Genomic DNA, 18,688 nt, shown 5'->3' with positions numbered 1-18,688 from the left:
CTCAGTACAGGGATAACAGTGAAATTTTATGTCTTGTGTTCTCCATATCAGGCCAGATGATCAAATGATCCCTTCTGGCATTAATCTCCCCATGCACACATTAACCCATTTTAGAAGAGCTCTCTCTCCAGTGTAAGACAATCATGAAAGTTTGACTTGCTGACTACGACGAGTTTTGTGGTTCTGAGTATCTACTAAATGAAGAAGTGGCAGCTCTGAGGACCATTGATATAGACCGGGGTGGCCCACATGTGGCTCTTCAGAGGTTAATATGCAACTCCTGGCATAGACGCCAACACCAGGGCTGGAGCTACAGGTTCCAACTTTCCAGTGTGCTACAGGGTGCTCACTGCTCAACCCCTGGCTCTGCCCCAGGCCCCACTCCACTCCTTCCCCAAGGCTCCCACCCCTTCCCGGAGTCTGCTGCACACCACTAAACAGCTGATCGCAGCAGGCAGGAGGTGCAGGGATGGAGGGTTAGGTGCTAATCAGCAGTGCAGCTGTAGGGTGGGAGACACTGGGGGCGGGGGGGAAGCGGGCTGAGGGGAAGCTGACGTGTTACTGTTGCTCTTTGGCAATGCACACTGGCTCCTTCTCAGGCGCAGGTTGGCCACCCTTGATATAGACAAAATATGACAAGGGGGAATTTCAGAGAATAGTGCAGCTCGAGTGAAACACAACCAATGCTGTGATATTTCAGCTGTTCACATGCCAGTTTTAAATCAATGGACAACATTAAACTCACATAAGAAACAGACTTCTTTTTTAACCAAAAAATGTATTTAATGATTTTCCACACACAAATGAAGGGAACATATAAAATATTTTATATCAACATTCAACATTAGCTAAAATATTTAAACATTTCAAAAGAAATCAATAGTGGAACTATAATAAAAAGCGGTTCAGTCCTATTTTCTGTGAAATTATACTTGAAATTCCATCACACACATACACAAATGTATGTAATCTTCAATTAGCTAAAAAGACATCCATCTAGTGCATGATGCATTTTAAACTTGCATACTGTTGTTCTATATGATGGACATTAACTCACATTTGGAAAGAGCCTTCACATTTTATTTTTATTTCCTGAATAATTACTGTACCAGCCACCAAGACACTTCCTCCACCACTTATATATAAATATATATATATTTAGCAGCTTAAGTGACTCTAGAAATGTCATTGTAAGTTTTATTACCATTATTTCTCAATGCTTCCCTATCAGATGTACACAGTTTACAAGTGAAAAGATGTATTTTCTAACTGCCAGCCCTGAAAACTCTTGATGGACTCCCATCAGACCATCTGGATTCCTTCCCTCTCACTGAAGTAACCAATTTTAAATTAGTAATTCTGTTGATGATGCACCAGAAGAAATGGAATCCAGCTAATCCCCAAGATAAGTTGGCTCTGACGGGCTAACAGAAACAAAAAGCAGTAAAACTTATTTGTCATTTGGGATAGCATTCTAAATACACACAGAAAATGGATCTGCTGCTATTTTTACCTAGTCAGGTTTCAGAGTAGAGCTGCACTGCCGGTTAGTTAGCAGTTGCATTACAAAGAAGGTCACTTGATCAGTTCTGGTTATCTCTTGACTCTATCAAGTAAATGACTGGAGCTGTGGTAGCATGCCCACCAACTCAGTTTAATATAATGTAAAGCAAAAAGTTAATTTGATCAATTCATTTAGATACAAGATACTTTGTGGGTACGTCTACACTACCCGCCGGATTGGCGGGTAGTGATTGATCCCCGATCGCTCTGCCGTCGACTCCTGTACTCCACTGTGGCAAGAGGCAGAAGCGGAGTCGACAGGGGAGCGGCGGCAGTCAACTGTGAGGACGCGAGGTAAGTCAACCTAAGATACGCAACTTCAGCTATGAGAATAGCGTAGCTGAAGTCAACGTATCTCGGGTCGATCCCCCCTCCCAGTGTAGACCAAGCCTTAGTCTTAGTTTCCCCCCTCTGTTAAAGAATGGTCCAAGACAATAGAAATCCATCGATTTAAGTTGCACTCTAAGTTTTGTCATCTTTTGCAGAAAGAAGATTCTAGTCCTTCTGGTTGCAGAGATAGCCTTGAGAGCATTAACTAATTTGCTTTATCAGTACAACTTCAAGTCCGCAACCAGACAGGAATGAAACATAGCACCAAAGGAAATGCAGCATTCTTTATTTCATCTTAATGAAGCATTTTAACCACAATTACAAAAGTTTAAATGCAACATCCTTAATTACTTCACTGTTGATCCTACTGCCTGAAACATCCAGCTAATGAATTTATTCACTGAACCTGGATGGATTTGTCAAACACTAACTTTACATTCATTTGAAATAGAGAAGGGTGCAAACTCTGACTAGCCAAGTCGACAACAGGATAATCTTTCAAATATTCTGATAAGGCTCACAATGTGTCTTGTAATTTATGACAAAATTAATATTCATATTGCTGCCCAATACAGTGTTGAATGACTGCACTTCAGCTTGCAGGATACTATGGGGTTCTCGATCAAGCTTGGCCTGAAAGCCTCTATTTTGGTAGTTCAGTTTAACACGCTAATACATATTTTAAGAATATTCTCATTGTTGTGAGTAAATAATATTATACAACAATGTAAAAGTAGAGCCAAGTTAGATAGAAAACATGGACTCTAGACCCTACCCACAATAAGATGGAGTTTTTTAACTAGAGTTCCTCACATTTCTACTGTCCCTGATCATAGCATCTTTTCAATGAATTATCTTGAACAGACATAAATATATTTTCACATCAGCAATTAACAATGCTAAAAGTGAAATCAGACAAGCTTCTTCCTCATTTTTCTTTTTCACAGCACCTAAGTTCTCCTGAGTTACAGGCAGTGGGTTACGACAGCTGACCACAGTCAGTAATGACAATCTTTTTGGATGTCTTTCCATTCTTGGAACCAAAGCTCTCGATTTTTTTCACAACTTCCATTCCTTCCTTTACGTATCCAAACACAACATGTTTTCCATCTAGCCTGTGATATGAATAATAAATAAGTATAAGTAAAAGCAATATTAAACTAAATACACACTGAAAGTAAGGGGGATGCTGAATATGAATGCATATTCAGACTAGCTGATGACATTCTGATAAACTCTACTTACTGAAAAAGTAAAATAATACAATACAGCTTTAGGACCTGATCCTACAGGCCCTTCCTCACATGAATAAAAGTTAGCAGGATAATGGCCTTATCTTGCGTAGTGCCCATTACTTAAGAACGTAAAGCGTTTCAGGTTGTAAGCCTTAAGTACCAATAGCAGAAGGAGATGGAGATAGAAGGGAAGTGGTATAGTTGGGGAGGGAGGGCAAGGGGAACGTCTTAAATATGGGAGCAAAATGTACTGACACGATGAGGCAGACAGCTACAGAAAAGGTATTCCAAATGACAGAAGCAGTAGAGAGAGAGACGTGAATAGCAAAGGCTGTTCTAAGTGGGGCTAATCCAAAGCTCACTGAAGTCAATATAAGTCTCTCGAGTACAATTGCATCTGGGTCAGGCCTTTCGGGACTGTAAGGCAGCATGGTGTCTAGTGAAGCAACCCAACCTGGGAGACTGGAAGCCCCAGGATTGACCAAATCACTTAACCTATCTCCACTTGTCAGTAAGCATTCTACACATCCTGGGGCTACAGTGAGAATTTGTTCGTAGAATCTTTTTGCATGGAGGGGAGGGGAAAGCATACATTGCATTCATTACTGTCCTGCAGTTTTGTAGGAGGTCTCAATACACTTACAAGATTGTTGTAATTGGGGGGAAGAGGAGGAGGAACGGGGAGGAAGAGATGCATGAACCTTCAGCTAACCCAAGGTTTTATATTTTTCTAACTCACATAATGCTAATGAAGTAGTCCCAGTGTCCAGACTCACTTGTAATTTCTTTAGAAGTTAAAAAAAGTAAACTTTTTAAACATGCAAGGGAGAGCAGTCCTCCACCCATGTTCATCCTATTAACTTATGTTTAGAGCTTCTGGCTCAAACAGATTATTTCCTAGGAAGTGATGGAGAAATTTACAACTCACAGGGTAAATATCTGGTTAAGGCTGACTCCTTTTTCTTAATTTCCACTCCTGACCTATGGCTTCACCCTGCGCTACCAATGCTAATCAACTTTGGACTTGGAAGAAGCAAAGGCTTGTTCCAGCAATGATGAAGGTATTACTGAAGTATGCTGGAAACAGCAAGAGGTACATTACTGCATCCAAAGAAAATGAGAATAAAAATAAATGTGATGCCTTCATTTTATAATAGGAAAATGAAACCACTTATTGGATCCATTCAAATGCACAGCGCAACATCAACTGATTTATCTCCCTTATGTCCTCATTTCCTCCAATCTCCCCAAATCATAGAAGATTACGGTTGGAAGAGACCTCAGGAGGTCATCTAGCTCAACCCCTGCTCAAAGCAGGACAAACACCAACTAAATCATCCCAGCCAGGGCTTTGTCAAGCTGGGCCTTAAAAACCTCAATGGATGGAGATTCCACCACCTCCCTAGGTAACCCATTTCAGTGCTTCACCACCCTCCTAGTGAAATAGTGTTTTCTAATACCCAACCTAGACCTCCCGCACTGCAACTTGAGACCACTGCTTCTTGTTCTGTCATCAGCCACCGCTGAGAACAGCCGAGCTCCATCCTCTTTGGAACCCCCCTTCAGGTAGTTGAAGACTGCTATCAGATCCTCCCTCACTCTTCTCTTCTGCAGACTAAATAAGCCCAGTTCTCTCAGCCTCTCCTCGTAAGTCATGTGCTCCAGCCCCCTAATCATTTTCATTGCTCTCCACTGGACTCTCTCCAAATTGTCCACATCCTTTCTGTAGTGGGGGGGCCCAAAACTGGACTCAATACTCCAGATGTGGCCTCACCAGTGCCCAATAAAGGGGAATAATCACTTCCCTCGATCTGCTGGCAATGTTCCTACTAATGCAGCCCAATAGGCCTTTAGCCCTCCTAGCAATGTGGGCGCACTGCTGACTCAAATCCAGCTTCTCATCCACTGTAATCCCCAGGTCCTTTTCTGCAGAACTTCAAGACTTGTAATGACAGAGCAATTAATGTAGATACATTTTTTAAAAACTGCAGACCCATGGGGTAAGTGTTACCATATGTATTTCTACGGAAAACTTACCAGTCAGTTTTGGCAGTGCAAATGAAGAACTGAGACCCATTTGTATTGGGTCCTGCATTGGCCATTGAGAGTATACCTGCAAAAACATGAACATATTAGCAATGTATTCATCTGAAAAATGTGCTGTAGAGAAAATGCATTTTTCCTTTGCATACATAAGGCTAGTAGAGATGCGGAATAGGGCGGAAGGCATGTTGCTTCAGCGTGGCTGCTTATGTCCCACCCTTTCTTTCTCCTTTCCTTTCTCCTCCAGCAATGGTAGTATGGGGATAGTTCATCTGCCATTGGGACCAGTGATGAGCTGCCAAAATCTTAACAACTGGTTCCCTCCTCACTCCACAAGGGGGTCGTGGCCCACCCCCTGGGACTCCTGCCCCATCCAGCCCCCCACATTCCTCGACACCCCTCCCACCCTTGCCCCATCCACCCCCTTCCCCTGTCTCCTGACTGCCCCCGGAACCAGGCAGGAGGGTCTCGTGGGCTACCGTAGTGGGTGCCCACCGTGCTCTGGCCTTAAGAGCCAGAGGGACCTGCCGGGGGGCGAGGTGGGGAGTCCCGGCGCTGCTTATCTGGGGCAGCTCCCGGCAAGCATCTGGCAGGTCCCTCTGGCTCCTAGGTGCGGAGTAGCATAGCTGGGGGGGAGCAGGGGGAGCGGCTGCTCCCCACATTGATCACATCAAAAGTGGCACCTTAGGCACAAAGAAAAGGAGTACTTGTGGCACCTTAGAGACTAACCAATATATTTGAGCATGAGCTTTTGTGAGCTACAGCTCACTTCATCGGATGCATACTGTGGAAACTGCAGAAGACATTATATATACACACAGAGACCATGAAACAATACCTCCTCCCACCCCACTCTCCTCCTGGTAATAGCTTATCTAAAGTGATCATCAAGTTGGGCCATTTCCAGCACAAATCCAGGTTCTCTCACCCTCTGCCCCCCTGCCCACAAACTCACTCTCCTGCTGGTAATAGCCCATCCAAAGTGACCACTCTCTTTAAAATGATGAAGTGAGCCGTAGCTCACGAAAGCTCATGCTCAAATAAATTGGTTAGTCTCTAAGGTGCCACAAGTACGCCTTTTCTTTTTGCGAATACAGACTAACACGGCTGTTACTCTGAAACCTTAGGCACAGACTCCGTGGGTGCTCCGGGGCTGGAGCACCCATGGGGAAAATTTGGCGGGTGACCCACCGGCAGCTCCCTGCCCGGCCCCAGCTCACCTCCACTCCACCTCCTCCTCTGAATGTGCCACCCCACTCTGCTTCTCCACACCCCCGACTTCCCGCAAATCAGCTGTTTGTGTAGGAAGCCTGGGAGGGCTGAGAAGCAGGCAGGCCCAGGGAGGCGGAGGTGAGCTGGGGCAGGGAGCGGTTCCCCTGCGTGTCCCCCCCCGAAGGTTACCTGCTGCGGTGCGGGCAGCCCTCCTTGTGCCCCGCCACCCCAGCTCACCTCCGCTCCGCCTCCTTGGACCTAAGCATGAAGCAGCTGCTTACGTCTTAGCCCTCCCAGGCTTCCCGTGCGAACAGCTGATTCGTGGGAATCAGGGGCAGAAGTGGAGCAGAGGTGAGCTGGGGGCGGGGAGGGGAGCTGCTGGTGGGTGCTCTGTACCACCAAATTTTCCCCATGGGTGCTCCAGCCCCAGAGCACCTACAGAGTCAGCGCCTAAGGTGCCACTTTTGGCCAGTTGTTAAATTTAGAAGCCCTTTTAGAACTGGCTCCAGCTCACCACCAATTGGGACCCTGAAGGTGGCTCCTACCTTGTAATGTCTATTGTGGCTTGCATGGTAAATAGGGAAAACCAACTGACTTGGTCCCCATGATAAATGGAACAGTCTGATATGTTAGAATTGCATAGACATTTCCTAAGTGTATGTTCCTAGGTGACTGGGTTCTTCCCGCTCACCCCTGTATTCACCTGCTCTTTTGACTATAGTTGGTTATAATTCGTCTGTTGCTATAACCGATCTTTTGGCTAAAAGCTTTTGTGCTCCCTTCCACACCATCTAGCTGGTGGACAGCCAACACCATGGTGACCAGTCAGACAGACCCATGACCACTTCATTTCACTCTGAGTAAAAATTCAAGTCAGGAGATTCAGAAAACAGAAAATGTAGCCAAATTCCATTCCATTACAAAAAGAGTTGTTCCACGTTTGGGACAGTTTGTAAACATAAAATAGAACAAACATGTTAGGCTATGATAATTTGCATAGCATCCACTTAAAGCAAACTGCAATAGGTGTGATGATCTGACTGTCACCCATCATAGGCTGTCTACATGATGTGTATATTAACACAGCTGAACTAGTAACACCTCACCACTTCGACACCACCTCAATGGACCTTTTTGTAATGATCAAGTACCTCACCCACCTCAAATATGTGCTCCTTAAAATGACATTTTCTACAGGTACCAATCATTACAAATTACTCAGCAGAAGGGAAGAGGAATAAGTTTATTTACCAGGTCCAACGTGCTTAAGTATGAAATTTTCATCTGGAAATCGACTGCCATAAATGGATTTTCCTCCTGTGCCATTGTGGTTGGTAAAGTCCCCAGCCTGAAACATAAGTGGTTTTTAACTTTACTAATGTACAGGTTGCATTTTATACTAAAACAGGTGCTATTAAAAATATACGCACTGTTGTAATTAATTTACATGGAATATACGGGCTCAAAGGAGTTAATATGACCCTGTCACCATCCAACATAAAACAACATTAAGCAAGGTTCAGGCTTTGGTATACAAAGACTTCAGCCTGCTTAGTACTACAGCAAACACATGATTAAAAATTTTAAACCTTTTATTAAAGATATAGAAATGGAGGAAAAACAGTTAATACTTTATATTTCAAATGCGTTAAGTTGAACTTTCATTTTAACATCTTGTTCCCTTTAGCTGTAGAGAGTCCTTAAATGGAAAAAACCCAAAACCATCGTTCAACAGTCTTTTAGATAGTATTAAAGGTGGAAATAACTTCTCTTTTTCCCAAAAAAAGACATTTAATTAAGATAGGCTGGTGCTGTTTTTGTTAAAATCCCAATCCTGTTTCCTAGAAGACAAAATAAGACAAATACACACAAGACGGGAGAGAAAAGAATAGCAAAGACACAAAATACAGCTTCTGTCTTGGGTCAATGTTTACTTGCCACCTCACTGCTGGAAAAACAAATACATGGCACTTGGTCTTATTAGCCACTCTGAGACCTGGGAAACTCATACCAACATCGACCCTTGTTAGACAGAAGGCAAAAGGAGAGGGTTAGGAAAGAGAAGAAATAAAGTGGGGAAGAAAAAAGGACATGTGGGTGGGAGTGGGGATTGGTGACAAAGTCTCACATCCTAGTTAGCCAGAGCCACTGAAGGTGGCTATGTCATCTGGGTCCCCCTCTCTCTGGCCTGGTCAGGTCAGGATTAGGATGATGAAGGCTCAACAGTGATGTGGTGGATCCCAGGGTACCAGGAAATGATGGGGATGGCAGCAAGGATCATATACCTTGCTCCTGTCCCGTCTGCCCATTTCTCAGTCTGCAGTTGTCAGACAGCTTCTTCTGATAATTTTCCCAGAAAGTCTTATCATTTGTTATAGGTTCTTGTAACAATTTTATAAACTTTCACTCACTTTTTCCAGTTGAGCTCACAATTAGGATAACTTTGCAGGAAAGGTCCCCAATGGATACTTTATTCACCACTTCAATACAGAGGTACTGAAGACTCACCTGGTGATTATGCAGTACTGGCAGACTTCCTACCCTCAATGGAAGAGATTCCGATACTGTGGGAGTCTTAATCCAAACATTTTGATTTTGTAGTTTTAAATTTGGAAAGATGATCTGATTCTAGTCACACTCAGAGCTGAATGGGAGTTTTCGCAGAGGCCGCAGGATCATGCCCCCGATAGTTTTTCTTTTACAGGACAAAAATTGTTAGGCAATTAATCCTAATTCATAGGATCACCTGATGTGTCCTATGTCTGACCTGTTTTATCTGCCTTGTAACTACCATAGGCTGAACGTTCCTCGGGACACAGACTGAGAGTTCTTATGTATGTACAGTGTCAAGCACACTGCTGCAAACGAAAGCTAATCCTTGCAAACGGAATGTTAGGGACAATTAGGAAAGGGATAGAATAGAAGACAGAAAATACCATAATGCCACTATATAAATCCATGGTGCGCCAACTGTATCCAGTACTTCAAAACCCATCTCAAAAAGGATACAGTAGAACTGGACAAGGGTCAGAGAAGGGCAAAGGTGATCAAGGGTATGGAACAGCTTCCATATGAGCAGGGACTTAAAAAGATTAGAGTGCTTCATTTTAGAAGAGGGATGACTAAAGGGGGGATATGATGGGGTCTATAAAATTATGAAAAGTGTGGAAAAAATGAATAAAGAAGTGTTATTTACCAGGGGTCACTTGATAAAATGAAAAGTTGGCAGGTTTAATACACGTAAGAGGAGGTAATTTTTTACACAACAACTAACCCATAGAACTCATTGCCACAGGATGTTGTGATGGCCATAAGTATAACTGGATTCAAAAAAGGACTGGAAAAGTCCGTGGAGAAATAGGTCCATCAATTGCTATTAGCCAAGATGGTCAGATGCCACTCCATGCTCGGGGTAGGTCTAAAACTTCTGACTACCAGAAGCCGGGGAGTGGAAGACAGGGGTGTATCATTTTATAATTGCTCTGCATATCTCCCCAAAAGCTCTGGCCCAGGACACTATTGGAGATACAATACTGGGCAAGACGGACCATAGTCTCCCCCAGTATGACAGCTCTTATGTTCTTTGGAATCATAAGATATTGTGTATGACATTCACATTTTCAAGATTGGCTTGAGCTGCCCAAAGTTGTGCTTTACATAATAGTGTGGCAATTCTTGTGTAATCCCAGAAGCATGCTTTACGTGCTGTGTGTCATCAAGAGGCATCTGAATTGCAAAGTAAAGTTCATGGCAACCTTTAATTAGGTGTATTCGTCAGGCTGCATCACACTAACATTGCACCTCCTACGAGTGGAATGGCTTTCACTATTTCCACCACTTTTAGAATGTTAAAAGAAAAATTGTCCTAGAATTATTATATGGTCCTTGAAGCATATAGTAGCAGTTACACATCTGCAAATACAGAGCACTTTACAAACACTAACTCATCATCTCAACACTTCTGAGAGACAGGCAACTAATTTTGGATAGAACTATGTAAGTTAGTGGTGGAGCAGCAATCAATATTTTCAAGTTCCTGACCCCCAGGTCATAGTCTAGACCTTGATTCTTTTCCACCACCACCACAGGATCCAAAGCGTATTTTCAAAATAAAGTCAGTCTACTGCAGCATATTTGTCCGCTTTCCCTTATCAAAAGTAGGACAACATGAGAACATTTGAGTTTTGGTATTTTTTAAATTTTAAATGCAGTTTTTTGCTCAAGATGCAAGTGCCTCCAAGGTTATTGATTAAAAACAGCATTTACATGTTTATAAAGCCTTTCACCTCAAATAAATCACAAAGCCATTCAAAAACTCTATAAATACACTACTGTTGAAATGCAGCCTTCACTGGGGTGAGAGAAAGCAAATAATTATCATGCAGTCCAGTACACTGCAGCAATTGGGGGTGGGGGGAATTGTGTCCAAGTGCAATGGAACACACTCCTTCTGTCATGCAGAGCATCATGGAATGTTAATAAAGCATCCACACAAAACAGGTAGGCTATTAATTTCTCTTCCAAAGTGTATATACACTTTATTTTAAACAGGATCACTGTCATGTTTGTGTATTATTTATAGCAGTTTAGAATGATTCAGTCTTCAAATTAGAAGTAATTGCCACATTCAGAATCTCTTAAGACACCAAGTATTCTTTTAGTGAGTCAGCCTATTTACTTGGAAAACACAGTGAGTAGTTCATACGAAATCTCCGATTGTTTTCTTTTAAATGCCTGTATATCAACAGCAAACATAATATAGCTTAACAAGATGTTGTCAGCAAAGCAAGATTGGGTACATTGTTCTCTTATGTGCTACATTGCACTGATTATAATTCTACACACAGACTGTTTTCCTTACCAACAGCCATTTTACTGAGCACACCACTTGTTAAAATACATCACTACACAAAAGCACAGCTCCCAAAATCAGGATTTCTGAAAGCAGTCTAGAGTGGCATTTGCATTTACTTGTACAAACTGATGTGCTACACAACAGCCATAGCAACAGGATCAGAAATGCAAGGCACATTGTCATATCTTCCTTCTGCTGTTAAGAGGTTACAACAGCAAAACTATTTAAAAGTCAGTGTTAAACTTGTGTTCTAATACTGTACAAATAAAAATAATTCTTAAATCAGATATCAGAATTCAGTATAATAGATCCGCCATAATATGTTTCCCAAAATAAAAGTTTGGTGAAAACACTGAAGGTTACATTACCTGGCACATAAATAAAGGAATCACTCTGTGAAAGGTGGATCCTTTATACCCGAAACCCTTTTCACCGGTACAAAGAGCTCTGAAATTTTCTGGTAAAACAAAAACATATGAACTACTACCATGTAACATCATTATACAGTACCCTACAACCAAATTAAAATAAATGGCAAGTAATTTAGGTCCCACATCAGTGTTTTTTAAAAAAAGTTTAAAGCACTTTCTTTAAAAAAAGTTTAGTCTCGAACAGTGATATAAAGTCCTATTAATTTTTTTTTTCAATTCTTCTATTGTGCATGCTTGAGAGCTTTGTATTAGTGAAAGGTACTAATAAGAGAGCCCCAAAGTCAGAGTTTGTTTACCCCCACTACCGTGCAGTATTATAGGTAGCCACAATGCAACGTTTGTCATTTCACTTGCACTCTTTTAGCCTAGTTTACGTTACAGTTAAGTTCCATCTAAGCTGCCTATTAAGCCCCATGGTCAGGGGAGAGGCGCCTCTCCCACTCCCAGCCCAGGTGCTGCTGCGGGTGGAGAGATCTGTGGGGAGTCCTCTCTCCCTGCCCACCATAGCCCCGAGGCAAGCCTGCACCCCAAACCCCTCATCCCTGGCTCCACCCCAGAGCCTGCACCCCCAGCCAAAGCCCTCAACCCCCCATGCCCCAGCCCTGAGCCCCTCATCCGTGGCCCCACCGCAGATCCCTCACCTCCCCAGCACACCCCAATCCTTTGTCCCAGCCCTGAGTGCCCCTCCCACACTACAAACCCCTCGGCCCCACCCCCACCACATGAATTTTGTTATGTGCACCAATATGGAGGGGATGCGTCACACCTCCTCCACATTGGTGCACATAACAAAATTCATTCCACTTATGCGTGGGAAAAATTAGAGGGAACACTGCACTACAGTTAGGTCAACGTAAAGCAGCTTCCTTCGACCAAACTCTGCAAGTGTCTGCACTAAAACATAGCTCCCACCAATGTAACCCACCAACGACAGTGACTTAACTCCACCTCAGTGAGAGATGTTGCGCTGAGGACTACATAGTTAGGTCGATCCAGTGTCAGCACAGACACTGTGTTGTTTACATCGACTATGGTTGCCTTTCAGAAGCCATCCCACAATGCCCCACCCTGAAAGTTAAATCAGTGCAAGGGGTCCTGGTGAGGACACACACTGCTGACATAAGGAGAATAGTTTGGACATGCAAAAGCAATTCAATCACTGTGGTGGCTGTACATCAAAATTAGGTTGACCTAATTTTGTAGTATAGATTTGCCCTTAATCTCAGTTTGAAATAACACCTCTAGGAGTGAGATTTCAGTCTCCATGCCTTTTAAACCTTTGCTCTTGCTTCATTTGTGAAAGTGGTATTTTTCCCCATGGACGCTTGTCTACTAGGAAGTAGACCAAGACAACCAACTCAGACTCATAGACTAAGGTTAGAAGGGACCATCATGATCATCCAGTCTGACCTCCTACACACTGCAGGCCACAGACCCTCATCCAGTCCTGTAACAGACCTATAACCTCTGGCTGAGTTACTGAAGTCCTCAAATCATGCTTTAAAGACTTCAAGTTCACTTGGGTCATCGAACAGCCCCCAAAGAAAAACTTTTGATCACTAACAGGGTAGAAGGATTAAAACCATCTTAGATTTTTCTCCCTTTCACCTCTATCGCCCATTACCAATCTCCCAAACCACACTGTCCCCACTCCACAATTCCTCCAATTTGCTGTTGCTTTGGATTTCAGTGAAAGAAGTGTATGTTTTATTTTTGTTAAACATTTTTGTCCAGCGTCGGTAACCAAAACACATAACTTTCATGCACAGGCAAGGTAGTGAACTCAACTTTGTCAGGAAAAAAAATTAGAAAAATTGGTGACAAAACATAATGAATATTGTCCTATTTTTCAATCAACTATTGAGCTAGTTAAAGTTTCTGTAAAGCTTTAATTCTGAATGCATTTTCCCCTCCAATTTCAATTCCCCCCTGCCCCATCTAATCTAAATCTTAAAATCACAAAGTATAAAACTTTCAGGACACTTTCTTACCAGCAGTCTTTGGAACCACATCAGCTTTTAGCTGTGAAAAAGAGAGAAAGAGAGAGCACAAAAAGTGAGCTTTTACATAACAAAATACACACATGAAAAAAGTTAAAAAGATACCTACATTGGTTTCATGAACTAAGCCAATCCAAAGAGGGGGAGACCTGTACTAAGGATGACCTTGTATATAAAATAAGCAACCCCATGTCCTAAACAACCATTTTAACATAGCCTAATAGTTTAATGCAGTTTGCCTGTAATTAAAGACCACCTCTTTGAAGCAACTCTTTCTTGTTGGGCCTCTGGTCACTCACTTCAGACTGATTGTAGTTGTATTTAAGAACTAAAATTAACAATACAACATGAGATTCAGGAAGAATTTGAAATTTGACTGGAAAGACTCAGGATCATTGACCAAAAGTATTTTGGACTATCGTTGCAATTAAATTACTTCCAGCAAAGACTAATCTTTGAAGCCTGCTTAAAAATAGTTATATTATGGAAACTGAGGTAGCAGGAACAGAAAGAAGAGCAGACGTTGCACACCTAAAATTGATTCCCAAAGTCACACAAGTGTCAAATTATTAAGTCTTCATTTCTGAAGATTTCACAGGAAGTACTTTTGTAGACCCTACAAATCTCTTCATAACAGCCAGCATGGATTTTTTAGACTAGTGACCATCTGCAAAAAAGTGTACATGATTGTTCTCAGGTACATATTGTCCCTCAATCAACTTAGACCACAAATCAGAGCAGAGAGATATCCTTGTGAAGATGCAGGCATTGCCAGATCCACAAAGGGAGTGTATCGGATCTGTAAGTGCAATGGCAGTTATCTTGGCTCATATACTGAACTGGGAGCCTTTAGAGCTAAAAGCATGACCAAAGCTCTCTAGCTGGGGCTTTAACAGACTCCTATCCTATGCAGTTCAGCACAGAGGGGGATCCTGTAATATGTTCTCAACAGTTACTCACAAGGATAACACTATTGCCACACAAGTACAGTCACTGGAAGACCATGCAACCATGAACATGCTACAGCCAAGCATGTTGACTTCCTCCTTTTGCCCTAACATTCAGTCACAAGAAGGTGTGACCTTTATAATCCCATTAATTTTATAGGAATGATTTTATGATACCAAAGAGAAGACTATCTGGTAATGAACTCCTTGCACAATGGTATTTTTACCAGAAGTCCCTCAAACAGTTCAAGACAACGTGAAGACTATTTGGTTTTGGTTAGTTTTCACAGCAATACTTTCAACAAAGGTTTTGGCCGCATGAAACCCTTCTCAGAGCACATTTGAACCTTCATGTGCTACATCAAAAGAGACCTAAGGATGGGTGGGCAAGAAAGAAGCTGTGATGAACTTTCTATCAATATCAATCAGAATGGAACATGACAGTCTTTCTTGTCTTCATATTCTGAAACAAACATTTCAGTCCTTCTACGCAGAGTGTTCACAAACAGGTACTAAAGATACAAGGGACATATCGCTATTATAGATTCAGCATTTGTCATGACTATCACAGGAGTAATACATGGCATGATTTTTCTGTTTCTGTTTTTCTGTTTCTATAATGGCAAAGATTTTCCAGTATCTGAATTATTATGAGCTTGCAAGCAACCAACTGGGTGGTTGAGTGGATGTGAAAGACAGCAGCTGCACAAACTTGTGGAGTGTGATCCTGCAGGAACCTAATGGAAAGCATAGGAACTGGGACAACACCTCCAGGAAACAAGATAAGGAACCAGAATGGAGAACTCTGCCCCCTTAGCCAGAGTACAAAACAAACAAAATAAAGGAAAACAGGCAACCCTAAAACTTTATGGAAGTATTTTTTAACAAATAAAGAAGCTGAAAACTCAGAAGCCTAGGATAATGAAAGAGACATTAGCTACATAAGCTATACTGAGGATTGCAGCTAGAAAGGTAGTTTTGGACAACTGAAATAGAGTTTCCAAAATAATCAACACCAGAAACACTTTGCTTATTTTATGCAATTTAAGCATAATTTTCTAGAGACATTTTGTTTTTAATCAATTTAAAAATTCAGAGTTTTTCTTCAAAGCATTTTAGTCCAAACTTGCCTCTTAGTTCAAAGATTCAAACAGTTCAAGCAAACCAGTATTACTCATTTCTCTCCATCTCTGAATGCATTATTTAACTTCTCCACAGAAAAGTGAGAAAGCAAAAACAGATGGATCATTTTCTGTGTGTATTACAAACACATACTCATTCCCAGGACCTTTCATAATTGTCCATCTCCCCACAATTTCTATGACTCTTTTACAGGTATTTTTCATACTTCACCTTAACAAAGCTCTTTAGCTGTAAGAAGACAACCACCCCATATAATGCCAGAAGCCTAGCACTGAAAAGTTCTCAACTGCCCCATCCGGAAGTTAAATAATAGCCACATACAGGAAGTGGGCTGTTTCACTTTCATAATGATTTTGGGAGGAGTAGGAGAGGATCCAAAGTCTGTGGAAGTTACTAAAACTGTACAGCTTGAATTTCAGTAGTTTGAGTGATTCTACAAAGGAGAATTACACAGTCTTAACTACTCCATTGTATCAGTATTTATGTACTTTCATAGCTGAGTTCCTGAAGACAAAGCAACAGTTCTTTGAGTGCTCAATATGTACCCAACCAACACCAGCTGAGGGTTTTGCTGTTTGAGTTTGGCTAGGGAGTGTACACTTGCAATCCCCTACTCAGTAACATTTCCTGTTCATTACATTTTGCTGCTCTCCCTTGGTAAATGACAGTTCTACTCATGTGGTCAAGTCTGCTCCTCTGCCAGTCCTGACCTTGCCTGTGTCACTTTCAAAACCAGGCACTCATTTCCTCTAGGACAGGACTTTTTTTCCACCACATCATCAATTTAGAGTAAATCAACATACAAATAAGTCTGGATACCCAGCTTTGTCTCAGCCACTTCATACACTAAACATGAAACCAATTCCTCCTAGAGTTCCTTCTGGCACTACCTAAAAAAGGCATTCAGCAGTGGGAAAGGGGACTGGAGGGGACATATTATATTGAAAGGATGCATGATCTAGCAATTAAGACACAGGACTGGGAGTCAGGATATCTGGGATGCATTCCCAGCTCTGGCCGGACTTACTGTGTGACCTTGGTAGGTGCAAAGTAAATAATAAGAACTCAGTCTGCCAGTGATCTCTAAAGGGCAGTGATGGGGACTGTCCTGTTGCATAATTTGATACTCGACAATGTCCCTACCACACACTCTCCTTGTGCGTGCGAGACACAGGCCTGGAGATTTCAAAGGCGGTTGGGAAGAGTTTTTAGATGGCTATTTATAAGGCAAATATTCCTGTAGCAGCTCGGTACGATCCAGGTGGTTCAGATCTGGAGCAAGCACTATTTCCAGATAACACTCCTCACTGAATCCCGATTGCCAAAGGGCTTTCCACAGCTGCCCCCGCCCCCCTTCTGAGCTCCTTGGCCAGGCGCAGCGAGGGCGGCGCGCTCAGGGAGCAGCCGGAACTCGCCCAAGGTCACACCGCCAGCCAGAGGCAAAGCCAGGGACCCCCCCTGCGGCTCTCTGGATTCCCAGGCTGCTTCGGCCACCATCACCCCAGCCGCGGTCTCCCTCACCCTGCGCACCGCCCCAGCCCGCTGCAGGAGCCTGGCTCGGGGCTGCTCCGGCTGACTCCCGGCCTGGGGCCAGCAGAGCCTCGCCGGCCGGCAACAGAGGACCCCAGGGGGCGGCTACCTCCAACACGACGCGCCCCAGGGGCTGGTTGTCGGCTCCCACGTCCAGGTAGACTAGCGGGTTGGGCGGGCTGGCGCTGCTGCAGCCCCGGCTCCAGGCGGCCCGCGGGCAGGCGAGCCGCGGCGGGCGCAGCAGGAGCAGGCGGCGGGCGGAGCTCAGCGCGGACATGCTGGCGCGGCGGAGCAGGGCGCACGCGGCCGGCTCTCTGCGCGGCGAAAGGGGGCGGGCGGGGCCGCCAAACACTGCGGGGCTGCCGCCGCTGCAGCGCTTTTTATGGCCTCCGCCGGGAGCCTCCGCAGCGCCCCTGGAGGCGGGAAGCGCCGGGAGGAGGCGGCCAGGTGAGAGGGCCCGGCCCAGGCACGTGCTGCCGGGAGGCGGATGCAGGAAGCAGCAGGTAGGAAAAGGGTTTGAGGGGAGCCAGGGAGAGATGGGCAGCTGGGGGAGCTGGGCTGAAGGGCAGGGAAAAAAACACTGTGAGCGCCTTTGCTTTGCTGCCTCAGCACCGGCTGGCCCGGCACCCAGCCTGACCAATAGCCCTACCCTACCCACACCCCTGAGACCCTTGACAACGCAACGGTTTAGATCTGAGGTTCCCACACAGGGGGCTGCAGCAGGCTGGCGGGTGCCATGGTGCTGCCCACGTCTGCCTCCATCTTTCCAGCTGTGAAATCACCTCAGACAGTTAAAAACACATTAAATACTTTCCGAATGCTACTTTTCTATGGAAGCAAGTGCTAGAGTTGCCACTGCATTAGACCTTTGTGAATAGGAAAGGCGGCTGCGATGAGACAGTCTAGGTAGCGAGGCCTGGGTCATGCTATAAAAAAAAAAGTTTAAGAACCTCAGGCTGAGACCATCAGTGTTTTGGAACAAAGAATATGTCAGAACTGGGAGTAGAACTCAGGTCTATAAGCCAACCATAATTCACCTCCGGAAAGAGAACCAGCACCACTTAAAGTGTTCAAAATAGGTTGCGTTTCTGGCTGGTTTCCACATAAAGGGACATTGCCAAACTGAAATTTAGGGCCTGATTCTCATTGCCGTGCACCTCTTTCTTGACCATTTCTGTCATGATCACAGGAGATGTTTAATTTCTTAACATAAATACATAACTACATTCTTAAGAGTTGCCACTTAGAGGTACAAAAACTTTTAGAAGGGCGATTCATCTCATTAGTTCACAAAACTGAATAGTCATCACCATTAAGTGTTAAGAAGGGAATGAATATACTCTGCCAACTAAAACCCCAATTCTGCAATTGACAGCCCACCAGCATGCAGGGTCAGGGC

At 43.7% G+C, this 18,688-nt stretch overlaps 1 protein-coding gene across 1 annotated transcript; it reads right to left on the bottom strand.

Annotated features, from left to right (window-relative positions):
• Positions 1–2,162: 2,162 nt before the first annotated feature.
• Positions 2,163–17,679, bottom strand: PPIF (peptidylprolyl isomerase F). Its single transcript, XM_073353234.1, has 6 exons — positions 17,399–17,679; positions 13,661–13,691; positions 11,607–11,695; positions 7,635–7,731; positions 5,166–5,241; positions 2,163–3,008 (listed from the first exon to the last, which is right to left on the bottom strand). The coding sequence occupies exons 1-6, from the start codon at positions 17,564–17,566 to the stop codon at positions 2,873–2,875; spliced, it is 597 nt and encodes a 198-aa protein (XP_073209335.1). The 5' UTR covers positions 17,567–17,679; the 3' UTR covers positions 2,163–2,872.
• Between the last annotated feature and the right edge of the window lie 1,009 nt (positions 17,680–18,688).

The sequence above is a fragment of the Lepidochelys kempii genome, chromosome 7 (assembly GCF_965140265.1).
Source record: "Lepidochelys kempii isolate rLepKem1 chromosome 7, rLepKem1.hap2, whole genome shotgun sequence".
In the NCBI taxonomy this organism is placed as follows: domain Eukaryota; kingdom Metazoa; phylum Chordata; order Testudines; family Cheloniidae; genus Lepidochelys; species Lepidochelys kempii.
This window is presented reverse-complemented; position numbering and strand designations above follow the sequence as displayed.